The 16,894-nt window shown below is 44.3% G+C and overlaps 1 protein-coding gene across 8 annotated transcripts in view; it reads left to right on the top strand.

The window, feature by feature from the left end:
- myo9aa (myosin IXAa) overlaps window positions 1-16,894 on the top strand; it is a 285,885-nt gene that overhangs the window by 185,277 nt on the left and 83,714 nt on the right. For all 8 annotated transcript variants that reach the window (XM_070864905.1, XM_070864901.1, XM_070864903.1 and 5 more), the window contains exons 12-14: window positions 10,044-10,165; window positions 13,691-13,832; window positions 14,968-15,163. In XM_070864905.1, coding sequence (XP_070721006.1) covers window positions 10,044-10,165; window positions 13,691-13,832; window positions 14,968-15,163 — 460 coding nt within the window. The remainder of the gene's footprint in view (window positions 1-10,043; window positions 10,166-13,690; window positions 13,833-14,967; window positions 15,164-16,894) is intronic.

The raw sequence follows: 16,894 nt of genomic DNA, 5'->3' as shown, positions 1-16,894 counted from the left end.
CTTACCGTGCACCTCCAACACCCACCCATCCCTCTCTCTAGCTACATTATCACATCCCTATCTCACTAGCTACCCCTCACACTCACCCTCATCTTTGTCCAATCATACCAACCAACAGCACACAAGGGTAAGCACTTGGGTCTTTTAGCCAATGTTCATGTAAAATTTATGTTGATGTGTTGTCAAACATTTAAATCTTTATTTTCAACACTTTACCTTCTTGGACAGATTTGTGCACATCTTTGGAAGTGGCTTAGTGAGTTGCAGTGAATGGGGAGACATAACGGTACCTTCCAATGGTGATGAGTGTGAAAGGAATGGCTTGGGCATTGTCAGGATACTTTATGGTGTTGGTGTGGGGTGGTGCCAATCTGGCACATCATGTGGCAGCCAGGGTGTACAGCATCAAATGACGTCAATCTGACCATGGTGAGGCCATCCCTGGCCTCCCGAGCAACAATGTGGTCAGGTGCTGATGCCCTGTGTCCTGTGCAGCATCAGGTGATTGCGGAGAAGGTTGGTGCTGCTGGTGTGCCTGGTGGTGATGGTGGTGGGATTCTGAAGTGAGATTTTTTTCAAGGGCACTAATGCCAGTGGAATAGAGGGCAGCTGAAGTTGAGATGACAGAAGCCATCTGTCAGTGGTGAGAGAGGTTGCTTCAAGGAGGTGACACTGGATAAAGAGTTCACTCCAAATACTGCAAACCTCCATAAAGCTGAAAAGTGTATTCCAAATCCTGAAGGCTCCAACTTCTGAGATTGGAAAGTGAACAGCTATGAAATGGTAGCTTTTATACCACTTCTGCAGCTGTGGTATATTCACAACAATGGAGAGTGATTGAGAACCCGACACACTTACCTGTCATCTCCGAGCACCGGGAACCTCGTAAAAAGGCTGGAAAAATGGTAAGTACCTGGTAAAATGCTTTTTAATATCGGTAAACAAGCTGTTAACGATTTGAATCGGCTCCCCGCCGCTTGGTGTTGGGTCTGTGAAGCGCAGGCAGACCCAACACTTAGAAAACTGACAGGGAGGCGGGATGGAAGCGTATTTCCGCCTCGCTGTCAATCACTGCCATTTTGATAGCTGACCTGCCTCCAAACTGGCACTCGCAGCTTCGGTTTAATTCCGGCCTATAGGTGGGTTCAAAGAGCCACGAGATGCACTTCTGGAGGGAAGATGTGATTGAGAGATATGATAGTGGGTAGGTGATGACATACTAAAAAGGGATGAGCTTATTGTCCTTTGCCTATTCCTAAAAATTCTCATGTGGCTACCGTTTTATTTAAGGAGTGGGAAATCAAAATCATCATCATCATCATCATCATCATCATCATAGGCAGTCCCTCGGAATCGGAAGACTTGCTTCCCCTCTTAAAATGAGTCCTTAAGTGACTGAACAGTCCAATATGAGAACCACAGTCTCTGTCACAGGTGGGACAGATAGTCGTTGAAGGAAAGTGTAGGTGGGACTGGTTTGCCGCACGCCCTGTCCGCTGTCTGCGCTTGGTTTCTGCAGACTCTCGGCGACGAGACTCGAGGTACTCAGCGCCCTCCCTCCACTTAGGGCGGTCTTTGGCCAGGGACTCCCAGATGTCAGTGGGGTGTTGCACTTTATCAGGGAGACTTTGAGCGTGTCCCTGTAACGTTTCCTCTGCCCACCTTTGGCTCGTTTGCTGTGCAGGAGTTCCGAGTAGAATGCTTACTTTGAATGAAGGATGTTGACTGTTTGCTGGGGAAGTGCTGAGTCCTGAATGTTGGGTCATTGGAGCTGCACAAAAAACATCTAAAATAAAGCACATGACCAGATCTTGCATATGGTGCAGGAGGTCAAGTGGGACTGTGCTATATCTTTTAGCTTTGATACTGTATAAGCAAAGCGGTTCAAAGTAGCAGAGGATGTAAACTTGGCTGCCTGAATATTCTCAAAGGAGTGGGCATGAAAGATGGTGTTTGCCCAGAGCAATCTTGCTGCACTGTCTGTACACTTGCCCGGGATGTTTGTTTTGAGAAGTTTCAAATAGTTTAAAAGCTTTTATGCCATCTGTGACCCATACACTAATGGTGCTAAGCCAGTTACCAGGCCTGCCAGAACCTCAACCACATGTCTTAAGGGAATGTTGCAATATTAATTCATACGAGTCTCCTTAAATGGTAAAGAATTATCACTGGATAGTGTATTTCCTTATAGGCTCAATCTCTTCAGCTGCTTAGTTTATTGGTTTAAATTTATTTCAACAAAGTTGCTACGTAATATTTGTGTTGCACTTTTAGGAAAAAGAGATTATTTTGAATATTGACGCGTTTATTTTTTGAGACAGAAGATAAATATCTTTTGTCTGTGACCGACAAGTTTTCTTTTTTTTTAACACATTTTTTTGTCTCCAGAAATTCCAGGAAATGCTGACAGAGCGTGGAAATGTTACAAATACCTTTCATATTAATAACCCTGTGAGACCAGAGACTGCTTTAGGAAAGAGTGCTTGCTGGAACACAAAAACACATTACATAGCTGTTGTTTTGTTGGCTGGAAATGGGCCAGTGTCACTTTGGCAAGCGGTTTGCAACCCTTAAGGAATAAAACTGAATTTTAGATGAGGTCATATATGGCAGCAGTGATTCCATGTGATGCACTTTCTCTCCAGACTCTCATTCGTTATCCACTCTTTGCATAGTTGAACAGGAGCTCGAGGAATAGTTACTGCTGTCTCTGCCTTCAGTGTTTCTTATTTGTGGGGAGGGGGTGGGGGGGGGGTGGTGGTGGTCTTATAATGCAAGCCCCTGTTCTAGTAATGTTGCTGTAATTCATTACACAACACTGAAGAAAGAATGACGTACATTTGTATAGTATCGCATCATATCTCCAGACTGTCTCAGAAGTTCTTTATTTCGGAGAAACTCATAGAAACATAGAAAATAGGTGCAGGAGTAGGCCATTCGGCCCCTTGAACCTGCACCACTATTCAATAAGATCATGGCTGATCATTCCCTCAGTACCCCTTTCCTGCTTTCTCTCCATACCCCTTGATCCCTTCAGCCTTAAGGGCCATATCTAACTCCCTCTTGAATATATCCAATGAACTGGCATCAACAACTCTCTGCAGCAGGGAATTCCACAGGTTAACAACACTGAGTGAAGAGGTTTCTCCTCATCTCAGTCCTAAATGGCCTACCCCTTATCCTAAGACTGTGTCCCCTGGTTCTGGACTTCCCCATCATCGGGAAAATTTTTCCCGCATCTAACCTGTCCAGTCCCATCCCCTCTCATCCTTCTAAACTCCAGTGTATAAAGGCCCAGTTGATCCAGTCTCTCCTCATATGTCAGTCCCGCCATCCCGGGAATCAGTCTGGTGAACTCCCTCAATAGCAAGAACGTCCTTCCTCCGATTAGGAGACCAAAACAGAAACAATATTCCAGGTGAGGCCTCACCAATGCCCTGTATAACTGCAGTAAGCCCTCCCTGCTCCTATACTCAAATCCCCTAGCTATGAAGGCCAACATACCATTTGCCGCCTTCACTGCCTGCTGTACCTGCATGCCAACTTTCAATGACTGATGAACTATGACACCCAGGTCTCGTTGCACCTCCCCTTTTTCTAATCTGCCGCCATTCAGATAATATTCTGCCTTCGTGTTTTTGCCCCCAAAGTGGATAACCTCACATTTATCCACATTATACTGCATCTGCCATGCATTTGCCCACTCACCTAACCTGTCCAAGTCACCCTGCAGCCTCTTAATGTCCTCCTCACATCTCACTCTGCCACCCAGTTTAGTGTCATCTGCAAACTTGGAGATATTATACTCAATTCTTTCATCTAAATCATTAATGTATATTGTAGAGCTGGGGTCCCAGCACTGAGCCCTGCGGCACCCCACTAGTCACTGCCTGCCATTCTGAAAAGGACCCGTTTATCCCGACTCTCTGCTTCCTGTCTGCCAACCAGTTCTCTTTCCATATCAGTACATTACCCCCAATACCATGTGCTTTAATCTTGCACACCAATCTCTTGTGTGGGACCTTGCCAAAAGCCTTTTGAAAGTCTAAATACACCACATCCACTGGTTCTCCCTTGTCCACTCTACGAGTTACATCCTCAAAAAATTCCAGATTTGTCAAGTATGATTTCCCTTTCATAAATCCATGCTGACTTGGGCTAATCCTGTCACTGCTATTTCATCTTTAATAATTGATTCCAACATTTTCCCCACTGCTGATGTCAGGCTAACCGGTCTATAATTACCCGTTTTCTCTCTCCCTCCTTTTTTAAACAGTGGTGTTACATTAGCTACCCTGCAGTCCATAGGAACTGATCCAGAGTCGATAGACTGTTGGAAAATGATCACCAATGCATCCACTATATCGAGGGCCACTTCCTTAAATACACTGCGCTGCAGACTATCGGGTTCTGGGGATTTATCGGCCTTCAATCCCATCAATTTCCCCAACACGATTTCCCGCCTAATAAGGATATCCTTCAGTTCCTCCTTCTCATTAGACCCTCGGTCCCCTAGTATTTCTGGAAGGTTATTTGTATCTTCCTTTGTGAAAACAGAACCAAAGTATTTGTTTAACTGGTCCGCCATTTCTTTGTTCCCCATTATAAATTCACCTGAATCTGACCGCAAGAGACCTACGTTTGTTTTCACTAATCTTTTTCTCTTCACATATCTATAGAAGCTTTTGCAGTCAGTTTTTATGTTCCCAGCAAGCTTCCTCTCATACTCTATTTCCCCCCTCCTAATTAAACCCTTTGTCCTCCTCTGCTGTACTACAAAATTCTCCCAGTCCTCAGGTTTGCTGCTTTTTCTGGCCAATTTATATGCCTCTTCCTTGGAGTTAACACTATCCTTAATTTCCCTTGTTAGCCACGGTTGAGCCACCTTCCCTGTTTTATTTTTACTCCAGACAGGGATGTACAGTTGTTGAAGTTCATCCATGTGATCTTTAAATTTTTGCCATTGCCGAACAACCGTCAATCCTTGAAGTATCACTCGCCAGTCTATTCTAGCTAATTCATGTCTCGTACCATCGGAGTTACCTTTCCCCAAGTTCAGGACCCTAGTCTCTGAATTAACTGTGTCACTCTCCATCTTAATAAAGAATTCTACCATATTATGGTCACTCTTCCCCAAGGGGCCTCACACAACAAGATTGTTAATTAGTCCTTTCTCATTACACATCACCCAGTCTAGGATGGCCAGTCTCTAGTTGGTTCCTCGACATATTGGTCTAGAAACCCATCCCTAATACACTCCAGGAAATCCCCCTGCACCGCACTGCTACCAGTTTGGTTAGCCCAGTCAATATGTAGATTGAAGTTGCCCATGATAACTGCTGTACCTTAATTGCACGCATCCCTAATTTCTTGTTTGATGCTGTCCCCATCCTCATTACTACTGTTTGGTGGTCTGCACACAACTCCCACTAGCGTTTTCTGCCCTTTGGTATTCCGTAGCTCCACCCATACAGATTCCATATCATCCAAGCTAATGTCCTTCCTCACTATTGCATTAATTTCCTCTTTAACCAGCAACGCCACCCCACCTCATTGTACATATAGTGATTGTTGTTATACAGGTGAACATGGGAGTCATGCTGTGCACAGTAAGATCCACAAACAGCAAAGAGATGACTGGTTCATCTGTTTATGGTCGCAATTGGTTGAGGGACAAATATTAGAAGAGCTCTTGGTTCCTCTTTCAATAATGCCATGCAATCTATAATCTTTACCTGAACCGCCGGGAACAGGCAGTCGCTGGACAGTCAGCCGCTGGAGAGGACAAGAAGGCCGCTGCCATTACCCGCACCACGTGCCACAATTACCAAGAGGGCCGAAGGGACGCCGAGTTCAAACGTGAGGGGTCTGTGAGCGGCCGTAGCTTCTTGCTGACATTCTGACCTGGGGATCTGGCTGGTAGGCTTCACAGGCATCTGGTGTAGGTGGTAAGGTGTGGCGGGGGAGATTGGGGGAAGAGAGGGCCTCTGATGGTGTCGGGTGAAGATGGTCCGGCACCTGGGAATCCCTGGCCCAAGACCGTCCAAGGTGGAGGAAGAGCATCCGGGAGGGCGCTGAGCACCTCGAGTCTCGTCGCTGAGAGCGTGCAGAAAACAAGCGGAAGGAGCGTGTGGCAAACCAGTCCCACCCACCCTTTCATTCAACGACTGTCTGTCCCACCTGTGACAGAGACTATAATTCCCGTATTGGACTGTACAGTCACCTGAGAACTCAGAGTGGAAGTCTTCCTCGATATCGAGGGACTGCCTATGATGGACAGTCAGCCTAGATTATGCGCTACAATAGTGATTTGAACTCGCACCTTCTAATTCAGACGTGAAAGTGCTACAAAATGAATCAAGCCAATAATGTGACCGATATACTAATCGACATATTCCACTGAACACGAAACTGTCTTGAGTGTGGAAAGTTTTAGGTCAATTTCAATCCGCTCATGCTGTTGCTATATCCATTGTTGATATGTGTATGTGCTCGGTCTGTGCAGCAGAGCTGGTCTCCAGTTAGTCTTGGTTAACCCTTGCCACTGGGCCAAGGCCTAGCTCTGTCAAGCCCGTGTGGTGGCTGGTGTGCAACGGCCACCACACGTTAAAAAAAATTCCACGTACAGGCATCTTCCACCCTTCGACATGTAGTTCGGGATCTGGAATGTTAGGTCCTTCATTGAAACACCTGTGAACTCATCCCTTCTTGGCGTGGAAGCAAGTCATCCTCGCTTTGAGGGACTGCCTATGATGATCCCGTAACAGCTGACAAACTGGTTTCAATAGGGCACTCTTCCCCCAAAAATGTCAATACATCCCTCCATTCCCAAACTCCTTTTAAGGAGGGAGCCCATTGATTGTTTTCCTTGCAGAATCACTTGTCGGACCTCATGTCAGTTCTGCCCTACTCCAAATAGTACCTTCTAAACTGGTGTGCTTTGTTGTAAAATGAAAACAAAGGAATGTGGAGCTGGGGCGTATTTCCTCCCATGTTCTTCAAGTTACAAATTCTCTGTTGTTCACATTGTTCCTCCTCCCTGCGTCCACACTAATCGAAATCAAGGATTGTTACGTTGTCTTCTCTAACATGTTCTACTGCAGAACCTCAGAACTGTGGACATTATCATGCCTTCTCTCTCTAGTTTTCAAATCCCTTCATGGCCTCGCGCCTCCCGATCTCTCTAACCTCCTCCAGCCCTACAACGCATCGAGATGTCTGCGCACCTCCAATTCTGGTCTCTTGTGCATCCTCGATTTTAATCGCTCCACCATGGCGACCGTACCTTCAGCTGCCTGGGCCCCAAGCTCTGGAATTTCCTCCCGAAACATCGCCACCTTTCTGCCTTGCTTTCTTCCTTTAAAGACGCTCCTTAGAACCTACCACTTTGACCAAGCTTTTTAGTTATCCGTCCTAATGTCTCCTTATGTGATTTGGTATCAAATTTTGTTTGATAACGCTCCTGTTGGGACGTTGTACTGCGTTAAAGGTGCTATATAAATGCAAGTCATTGTTTACAATCCAAAGGCTTTTAAGCTAAACATACCGTCACCTAGTAACTACTTTCTGGTTTATCCTACTTCTGTCCTCCTCTTTTCAACTTTGGCGGTGCCCTGCACTGGGACTTGGCTCTTCATCAAAAGCAAATTGTTGCCATTGTTTAGTGAGTAAAATCGCTTGTCCTCCATTTGTATGTTTGAGGTGAAATGAAAATGTTACTGCTGACCTGAACAAGAAAAGGCATGTGCTCGTGGTGTGGGGTAGTGCACTGGGTGCTGCTGTGGCTACAGATTTCTACAATTGTATTTTGTCTCTGCTAATGGTGCATTGTAATCTGCCTCTGGGAAAGGAGGGGAGAGGCTGCCTGACTGCTAGTCTGATGGCAGTGAGTGTGACACTGCATCACTGTCTCTAATTGTTTTGTCCAGTTGCTCCTCGCGTACAGATGGCGCATGCGCAGAACTCTGACATAAATAAACTGACATCCTTCCTCACTTTGAGTTTCATCAGTTATGAAAAGATCCTTTGTAGAAAACTCGGTCAGTAATTCTGTATCCAGCCAATATTTTAGAAATGTAGAGGAAGGACTTTACATTTCCATTAATAAAATAATGACTTTCATTTAAAAACAAGGAGGAGACCTGACGGAGCTCCTGTACTAGATGTGAAAAAGACAATCTTGTTGTAATGCATCCTGTTGAAATTGAGCTTCTGGGGTTGGGATCAGGAATACACTGGGATCAAATCGGCAGCTTTACTCTGTACCTGATTCGTGCTGTAACCAGTATGGGAGTGCTCAATATGGACACTATGCAAGATGTTCAATTTGCCATAGTTGATGCCTTTCAACAATAGCAGCTTGATTTTATAAGGCACAGGAGAACTCCTTGGAGCATTTTGCAAGGGGATAAGAAAGACTTGCAGGTTTTTAATTAAAACTTTTGTTGGGAGAGAGGTGGTAAGGGGAAGTAGCTTTGGGAGATAGTTCCAAAGGGAAGTCGTGGGGGAGGGGTGGGGGGGCAGGGCTCCTGACCAAAAGATGAGCTACCAATGGTGGATTAGGGAGAGGGCAGAACGCACAATATTCCAGAATTGGAGGATGTGGCTGAGACGTACAGCTCCGTCACGGTGAGGCAAGACTATAAAGAGATTTGAAAATACAGACTTTGAAGATGAGCACAGATTGAACCTCCCTTATCCAGACCCCTCGGGACCTGGCCTGTTCTGGATAAGGGATTTTTCCGGACGAGGAATGGTGACGGTAAATTGGATGGTACAGGTACCGAGCAAGGAGATATTGGGACTGGGAGTGCGGCGTGGAGGGTGGGGAGCGGTGGATCAGGGGGAGATTGCGGGAGTCAGCATTGAGGAAGGACGTCAGTTTATTTATGTCTGAGTTCTGCGCATGCGCCACCCGTTGGCCAGGGGTGGTTCTGGATAAGGGAGTTCTGGATAAGGGAGGTTAAACCTGTATTTTGAATTTGATGCAGGGAGTTAGAAGCCTAATATTGGTCAAAGAGATGCTGTTCAGGAGGTTTAACGGCAGAGGCACAGAGCAAAATCTGACTCCCAAAACAAAGTGTTGTTGAACGTGCTGACAGAGTAGACAGATCAAAATAAACGTAAATGAAACCTATACTTCCAACATTTCAGAGTTGTAGAGTAACTTAATCAGATATCAGAAACTTTTCATAAATTACACAAAATGTGGTTCCTTACTTGTACTTTTGAATTCTGAGTTTTCCATTTTCTATAGCTCCTGTATCACTCAGCTGGTCTTTATATCACACTTGTGGGTAATAGTAGCCCAAAGGCACAGTTACTTCTTGCGCAAGCTGACCCATAAACAGAAAACTTGGCTCTGCAAACGGCTGACTAACCAGCATATGGGATACTGGGATTGAAGACCAGTAGCACACTTACTGATTTGAAACATAAAGGATTTCCCAAATCAAATTTGTTTTGTATAGTTCATTCCATTTTTTTTTTTGGATATCAGAGTCCAAAATCCAGAATTCTGTGGCCCGTGTCCCCTTTTACAAAGCCCTGCAGCCCCAACACCTCTGTCCCAACCTATCCATTGTCTCACATTACCACCCATCGCTAGCCTCTCTTTCCTTTCGAAGAGAAACCCCTTTCTCACAAGTGGCCTCCTCTCGCCGCTGTTTCCCTTCCGACACCTGCACTCCACTTTAAAGGAGATCTCCTCTTTCTCTCTTGACTCGCCTCAGATTGACATTTCCCCAAACTGCTTGGCTAATGCCACAAGTGAAGCAATGCACTGTGCTTTTGGATCGAACCGGGATTAACATTGATGGCTACTCCCATCTGTCCGGGTTATGTGACAGAATTTGGGGAATCAGTACCTGCCCACCCTGCATCAGAGAAGTGCGTGATGGAAAGGCTGTGGAAAAAAAGAAAACATATAATGTAAATGTATTCCACATCCTGCATTTTTCCCAACCAATAATTCACTTGTAATTAGGTTTCTGTTGCTGATTTTTTTACTTCTCTTGCCTTCATTGAATATTTTTGTCCTACAGGAGGAGTACAGGGCCGAAGGCATCAGTTGGCACAACATTGATTATATCGACAACAGCGGCTGCATTAACCTAATCAGCAGGAAACCCACTGGCTTACTCCACCTACTGGATGAGGAGTGCAAGTGAGTACCCGGAGCAGCCTGATTTAACCCCGTATGGCCTGGAGTGAGTGATACTGTAAGAACCCATTCGAGTCAGATTCCACTGTCCACCTTAAAATGGAGACGTTCATTCATATAAAATAAACTGGGTACTGCCTCTGTTAAAATAATGGAGTGAATGAATTGGTGGGAGTGTTGTTTGTACAGCAATATCCCTGACAGTAATTTCCAGGCTTATCCATTTGATTGGTGGATATCCCATGTATCGAAGTAGTTTCAAGTCCATAATCTAATCTAGAAGTTCAGGTGACAGCAGTAAACCTTTGCTATTGTGGTTTTTGATGCTACACAATCCCTCAGTTAGATTATCCTGTATTTACTTCTGGGTAAGTCTGATTCTCCGTATGCTGTTCGGCATTGAACTGCTGTGTCAGTGTGAAGGGCAAATACAATGTTAAGCAATAAATAGAATTTCTGAAGCTTTCAACCCCGTCATCATAGGCAGTCCCTCGAAATCGAGAAAGACTTGCTTCCACTCCAAAAATGAGTTCTTAGGTGACTGAACAGTCCAATACTGAAATTATAGTCTCTGTCACAGGTAGAACAGACAGTGGTTGAAGGGAAGGGTGGGTGGGGAGTCTGGTTTGCCGCACGCTGGGGGGCCACTTGCTGTCAAATCCCTCCCCCCTCATTTTTGGCACTTGACTGACCTGCTGCTGTGCCTTTGCTGTCGGGCTGTGGGATGTTGCCAGAGCTGTAATCTGGCACAGTTCCCTCGCTTTACTCAAGCAGGAGAAAGTAAAAGAACACAATTAGGAGATGGGATTATCCTGGTACGTGAAAGGGCCACGCGGTAGCTCCACACTGATTCAAGGTTGATATTAGTTGGGCACTGAGTAAGGAATCACAGCTGCGATGGAACATTCCAGAAAGTGATCCTCAGGCAAGGCATTGCTTAGACTGGGGTCCTTTACAATGTTAGTAACTCTAGTGTTGTGGAATATATTTATATTTAAGCTGATTGAGATCCACCAAGAATGGTAAAGGCTTCATCAACTAAAAATGGGACCACCTCAAATGCACAGGGTTTCTCTTAACTGTGTGTGAAATGCAGTTTAATTGACTAATCCCAACTCTTACTGAGTTTGCCTGGTAAACTTTGAGCATACTAGTTTATCTGTGCTCCACACTGGGCTCCGAGCTAAGAGAATTACCCGCATCTATTGTGGGGCTACTTTTGTATAATGTGCGTGGAGAGTTTATTTGGTTTAAACCTAGCAATATTTTTTTTCTTATTTTATTGAATGTGTCAGAACTGGTCACAACCAACATAATCTTGTCAGCATTTATTGCAAGACTTCCATTTGACCTTCCTCGTTATTGAAGTGTAATTCATCCTGTACAGTGTTGGTTCTGGGATTTCAGTAAAGATTACTGGCGGGGGTGGGGGAGGAGCTAAGATTTGAAATTTGAACTCAAACTACTCAACAGTCCAATCATAGATTATTTTCCCCAAACTTGGGTTATGTCTGAAAGGAGCATTTTGAATTATAAAACACGAGGGTGAAGTTACTGCTGCTCACAAGTTTGTCAATGGTGATGGGAGCAATTCTTGATGAGTTGGGAGCATCACGGCAGATGCACATCATGCAATATTGGTTTGTGAGGCTACTGCCAGGATAAGGGAGCAAGATATAGCAGTTACTAAACATAAGGAACCGATCTTCTGCAATCCAAATTAAAACTGCTCTGATATAAAAGAAGAACATTGTGGTTTGTATGTGATGTCTCTGTAATATATTGGTGCCAATAACTCAGCCTTTGAAGTGGAAATAAATGAGCTTTTCCAATATATGGGGCCATAGGGATGTTGTCCCTTTAAGACATCAAATCCTTGCGGTAACCACGTGTCTCAATCTCTCTGGGATACACTATAAATAGGATCTTGTCCTGAATTTACACCATCCTGGCTATACCTGCAGTGTTGACAGATTTTATGAACCAATCAAAGTGGCGAGGGCTGTCATTACAACGTTCTGGCCAAACGACTTTGGTTGTCCCTGATTGTCCATTTCTCCCTTCATTTTTCTGGTTGTGTCTGCGATGGGCCTACTCCGAGACTGAGAGGCATGACGCTGCCTCCTCTGCTTTCTTCAGTAGTTTGTACAGGAGTAACGATGGGAGGCAGCCATTGTTACTATTTCTGGTAACTGCAGCTTTTTATTCACATATATTAAATGGGGTAAAACTGGCCAGGTCAAGCTCTGTTAGTTTCAATAGCGTTAATCAAAGGTAAATTCGGAACTGAAATGTGACACTGTCATGTAATCGCTGATGAAAATAAGCTTGAATCTCATAGCAGCAACATAATCTGACTGTTGTAGTTGTAATTAATTTTACCAGTGTATGGGTAGTGGTTCGCAGCATGTACCTGCTACTAGACACTGATCTCTCATTCATCGGCCCACAAGATCACATCGATGTAAAAGTGGAAAAGTTTATAGTTGTGATCATCTGCATTCCTGCCCATGAGGCAGTAAACTACTGGTCTGAGATTGCTGCAAGGTTCTGGGCCATGCTGCTCCAGTTATGAGATCTGATGATTGGGACCACCCAGATCCAGCAGTGACCTGCACTGCCAGTGAACCGTAAACACAATCCTTGGACAATCAGCACTTCTAAGATATTTTCCAGGGTTTAACTTAACATTTTTTGTAACAATTTCATTCCCTGCATCAAGCCCTCTGTGCAGCAAATGATAAAAAACCTGGAATTCTGAAAGAGAAATGTAGGTTAAAGATAAATGTAGGTTAAAGCTTTAGGTGGCAATTCCGAGCAGAACTCAACTGATTTACCTGCTGTGTATTTCTAACATTTTCTGTTGTCATTGCAATAAATCTGGGGATTTAAACATAAACTTGCATCTATGCATCGCCTTGTCGCGTCTCTCAAAAGTGCTTGAAACGAGGTCATAATTAATCAATGAATTACTTGGAAATTCAGTAATGCTCTTATGTGTCAAACGTGACACAGCAATTTGCTGCAAACAGCAATTGGGTGACGGCCAGTTGATCTGTGCTCTTCCATGGGCTTTTTAGCATCCACGTGAACCACAGGAACAGGCAGATGGGACTTTGACTTAATGCCATAGAAAGAATCCCAAATCTGAATGTCCGCTGAGATTATGTGCTCAAATCCTGGGAGTGGGACTTGAGTCCATGACCTGATTGGATGTGAGTGCTGCCAGCTGAGCTAAGTTGACAGGGTGGTGCCGGACAATTCTGGTTGACATTTTTCCCCTCTTCTTCCTCCTCTCTTTATAATCTAGGGGCACAAAGTTGAGATCAGCTAACTTAACACAGGCCAAGGGTCAGGTCCGACCATCCCAGTTGTCTCTACAGTAGCAGGAGGTGGTGTATAAATGCTCCTTGTATGCAGGTTGTGGAGTGACCAGGTTAACTGGATCCCAGATCTTTCAGTGATGACGCTGGTAATATTAATCGCTGCGTCTGTATTTTGTATCTAATTGTTTTTCTTTGAATCTAGTTTTCCACAGGCAACAAATCAGACGCTGCTGGACAAATTCAAGCGACAGCATGAGGGGAACAATTATATTGAGTTCCCGGCAGTGATGGAGCAAGCCTTTATCATAAAGCACTACGCAGGGAAAGTCAAGTACCAAGTGACGGTCTGTGCTGCGTAATAAATTGGTGTCAATTGAATGAGAAGAATATCGAATAGATAATAGCTGGTGGGTAGGGGCACAGACTATCTACATCATCGAGTGTTAGGGCAAATATGTAGTTTGTGCTGTGCGACTAACTCATGCAGAGCAGGAAAGATCATAGATGCAAGCTCTATTCTGTGCGGAGTTAGCAGATTTGAGTCGGGAAGCTATGATGCTGCAGGGTTAGGGAGGGACAGACACAAGCAGCATTGTAGCTCCTGGTCAGCTTTCGCTGAAATGTGGGTGTGTCAATGCTGCGTGAAGACACAATCAGACTTGCATGTGATGCTCTCCATGGTCAAATAGCCTGTGATAGCTCCGTGGTAAATTAATGCTTTCTGTCCAGAGACCGTTCAGATACTACCTTCACTCCTGGGCACTGTACCTCAGGAGGATATATTGGCTTTGGATGAGGCAGAGCACAGATTCACCAGGATGATACTGGGGCTAAACGGATTACATTATGTGGACAGGTTGCACAGACTAGATTTGTATTCCCTTGAGTGTAGAAAATTAAGGTGTGATCAAATTAAGGTGTTTTAAGATGTTCAAAGGATTTGATGGGATAGAGCGAAAGAAACTATTTCCTCTTAGGGAACAAGGGATTATGACCTTAAAATTAGAATGAGGCCATTCTGGGTGATGTCGGGACATCACACAAAAGGAAGTGGATATTCTCTTCCCAAAAGCGCTGGAGGCTGGGTGTCAATTGAAAATGAGATTGATAGATAGTATTCGGCAAGAGTATTAAGGGACAAGGACAAAGGCGGGTAAATTAAATTGAGATACAGATCAGCCATGATCGCATTGAATGGCAGAAAGACTCGAGGGGTTGAATAGCCTTCTCCTGTTCTTGTGTTCCTGGAAAGAATAGGAAATTGAGCAACTTGTCAGAGACCAATGGGTTCCAGGGGAACTGTATGCCAGTATTAGTCAGCGTCCCCTAGATAGGGGATTGAAAATTATTGGGGGGTGTAATTACCTTTAATGAAAAATATTTGTAAATGATTTTGATTTGGAATTCTTCTTTGTAAAAAAAAATATAAATATATATAATCGGTCACTACAGCTTTTTCATAAATCTGTGTTGGTGCAGGATTTTCGAGAGAAGAACACGGACCACATGCGTCCTGACATTGTTGCACTTCTGAAAAGCAGTAAGAACGCCTTCATCTGCAGTCTGATTGGCATTGACCCAGTGGCCGTCTTCCGCTGGTCAATACTGAGGTCCTACTTCCGAGCAGCAGTGGCTTTCCGAGAGGCCGGAAAACGCTTTGTTGAGAAGAAACCTGGTAAGGGACAGCGTCGAAGCTGCCATGTATTCGACCATCGGGCACAGTTGGTAGTGAAGCACTAACCTTAGTTTGTTGTCACCTTTCAAGTTGATAGAGAAAAATGTGTTGGAAGTTTCCGCAAACGGATGCTGTGGAGCTGGTATTTAATGTAATCCATAATGGTGTGGAAGTGCTTGGCCCCACCTTGTATTCCTGTAGACACTGCAGGCTTTCATTTCTTATTGTGCTGGCATGCACTCTATTAATGCAGTCAGGATGCCACAAAGGAATTTTACATGTGTGTCTTAACCAGTGTTGCAATATAGTTTAAATTTGGAATACAGTGGAATACCAAAAGAGCAGAATCACTATACTGTGTAAATATAAAAGGAAACAGCCCCAGTGCTGAAAATCTGAGATGAAAAGCTGGAAATGCCCAATAGGTCTGCTCGCATTGGACCAGGGAAAGTAGAGGGTAATGTTCGACATCAAGGAGCAGTAAATCTGTTTGTCTGTACAGCTTTCTTTTCCACTTGTTAGAATACTAAAGGTTTTTCAAAAAATACTGCATTCATTAGTTCTGTTTTTCTAAAACTCTGTTACAATCAAGTTTGACAAAAAAAATCTATTGAATGTGCCAAGGAGCCAATAGAGGCTCAATTCTTGAAACTAGTTTAAAAAATTGTAAATTAATTGAGTTTTTGTAAAATGTGCCGAGACATGCAAGATACTTTTCTGTTTCAACGCACTAAATGCGGGGTGCATCTCTGAATGTACTTGATCAGATGACTTCTTTATGGCAGAGATCTCATCATCTACTGGATGACAATAATTCAAGGGGTTTGTGCCAACGCATCCCTTGGAAGTGTCCAGCAACAATGGACACTGCCACATCATCCACTCCTTTAGATTTAACCCTTCTCTCCTCTAACTTACTTGGGGGGGTAGGGGGGGGGGGGGGGGGAGAAAGAAAAAAATGAAGCGGGAAAAGTCTGAGTTGAGAGCAAAAGTTCGACACCAACTCGGGGAACAATTTGTCGGAAACTCCCATCTCCAAACTTGAGACCGAAAAATGAGAAATGGGTATTTGCCCAACTATATTAAGTTTTGAAAATTTCATACAAAATGCTCCTTCAGATATAGTTAGTCCTGACGGGGAAGCAGTAAACAGTATGAATCAGACGTTCTCTGGTTCAGTTTCCAGTCTCTTTGAGTCAGTTGATTTGAGCGAGGTAAGGAATGTTGGTACTGCAGATACTGCCAGGTATAACACCGGGTCTTCAATTAACACTTCTTCTGGCAAGTACTGACCCTCAAAATGGGCAATCCATCTGATAGGAGATTAAAAACTCAGTGTATGGTGACTTATTGTTGACCTTGCCTTCTACTGCTTACGTTGGGCAGCGGCGGCTGTGTCTGAATTTTTTCCTCCCATTCCAGAAAAGAAAGTTTATTTTTATTAGAATTGGAAGTTTTGTTTTAGAAAGCTATTTATACTCCTTCTTCTCCCTTTCCCTTCACCCCATTTTTCTCCCTTCCTCTTCTCTACTGACGGTGCTGACTGTTACTGAGGTGCAGTTCGTCGAGTACCCCTCCTAAGAGGTCATTCACGTGTGAGCTTAGACAGTGACTGTTAGCAAACTATTCGGGAGGGGGAGGGAAAGACGGGGAGTAACAGTTGATCCTGATCCTGTCCTATTCCATGGCTGCACATGTACTTCCCAGCATGGATCACTATATTCCAACCTG

This window comes from Pristiophorus japonicus, chromosome 21 (genome assembly GCF_044704955.1).
Source record: "Pristiophorus japonicus isolate sPriJap1 chromosome 21, sPriJap1.hap1, whole genome shotgun sequence".
Lineage (NCBI taxonomy): Eukaryota > Metazoa > Chordata > Chondrichthyes > Pristiophoridae > Pristiophorus > Pristiophorus japonicus.
This window is presented reverse-complemented; position numbering and strand designations above follow the sequence as displayed.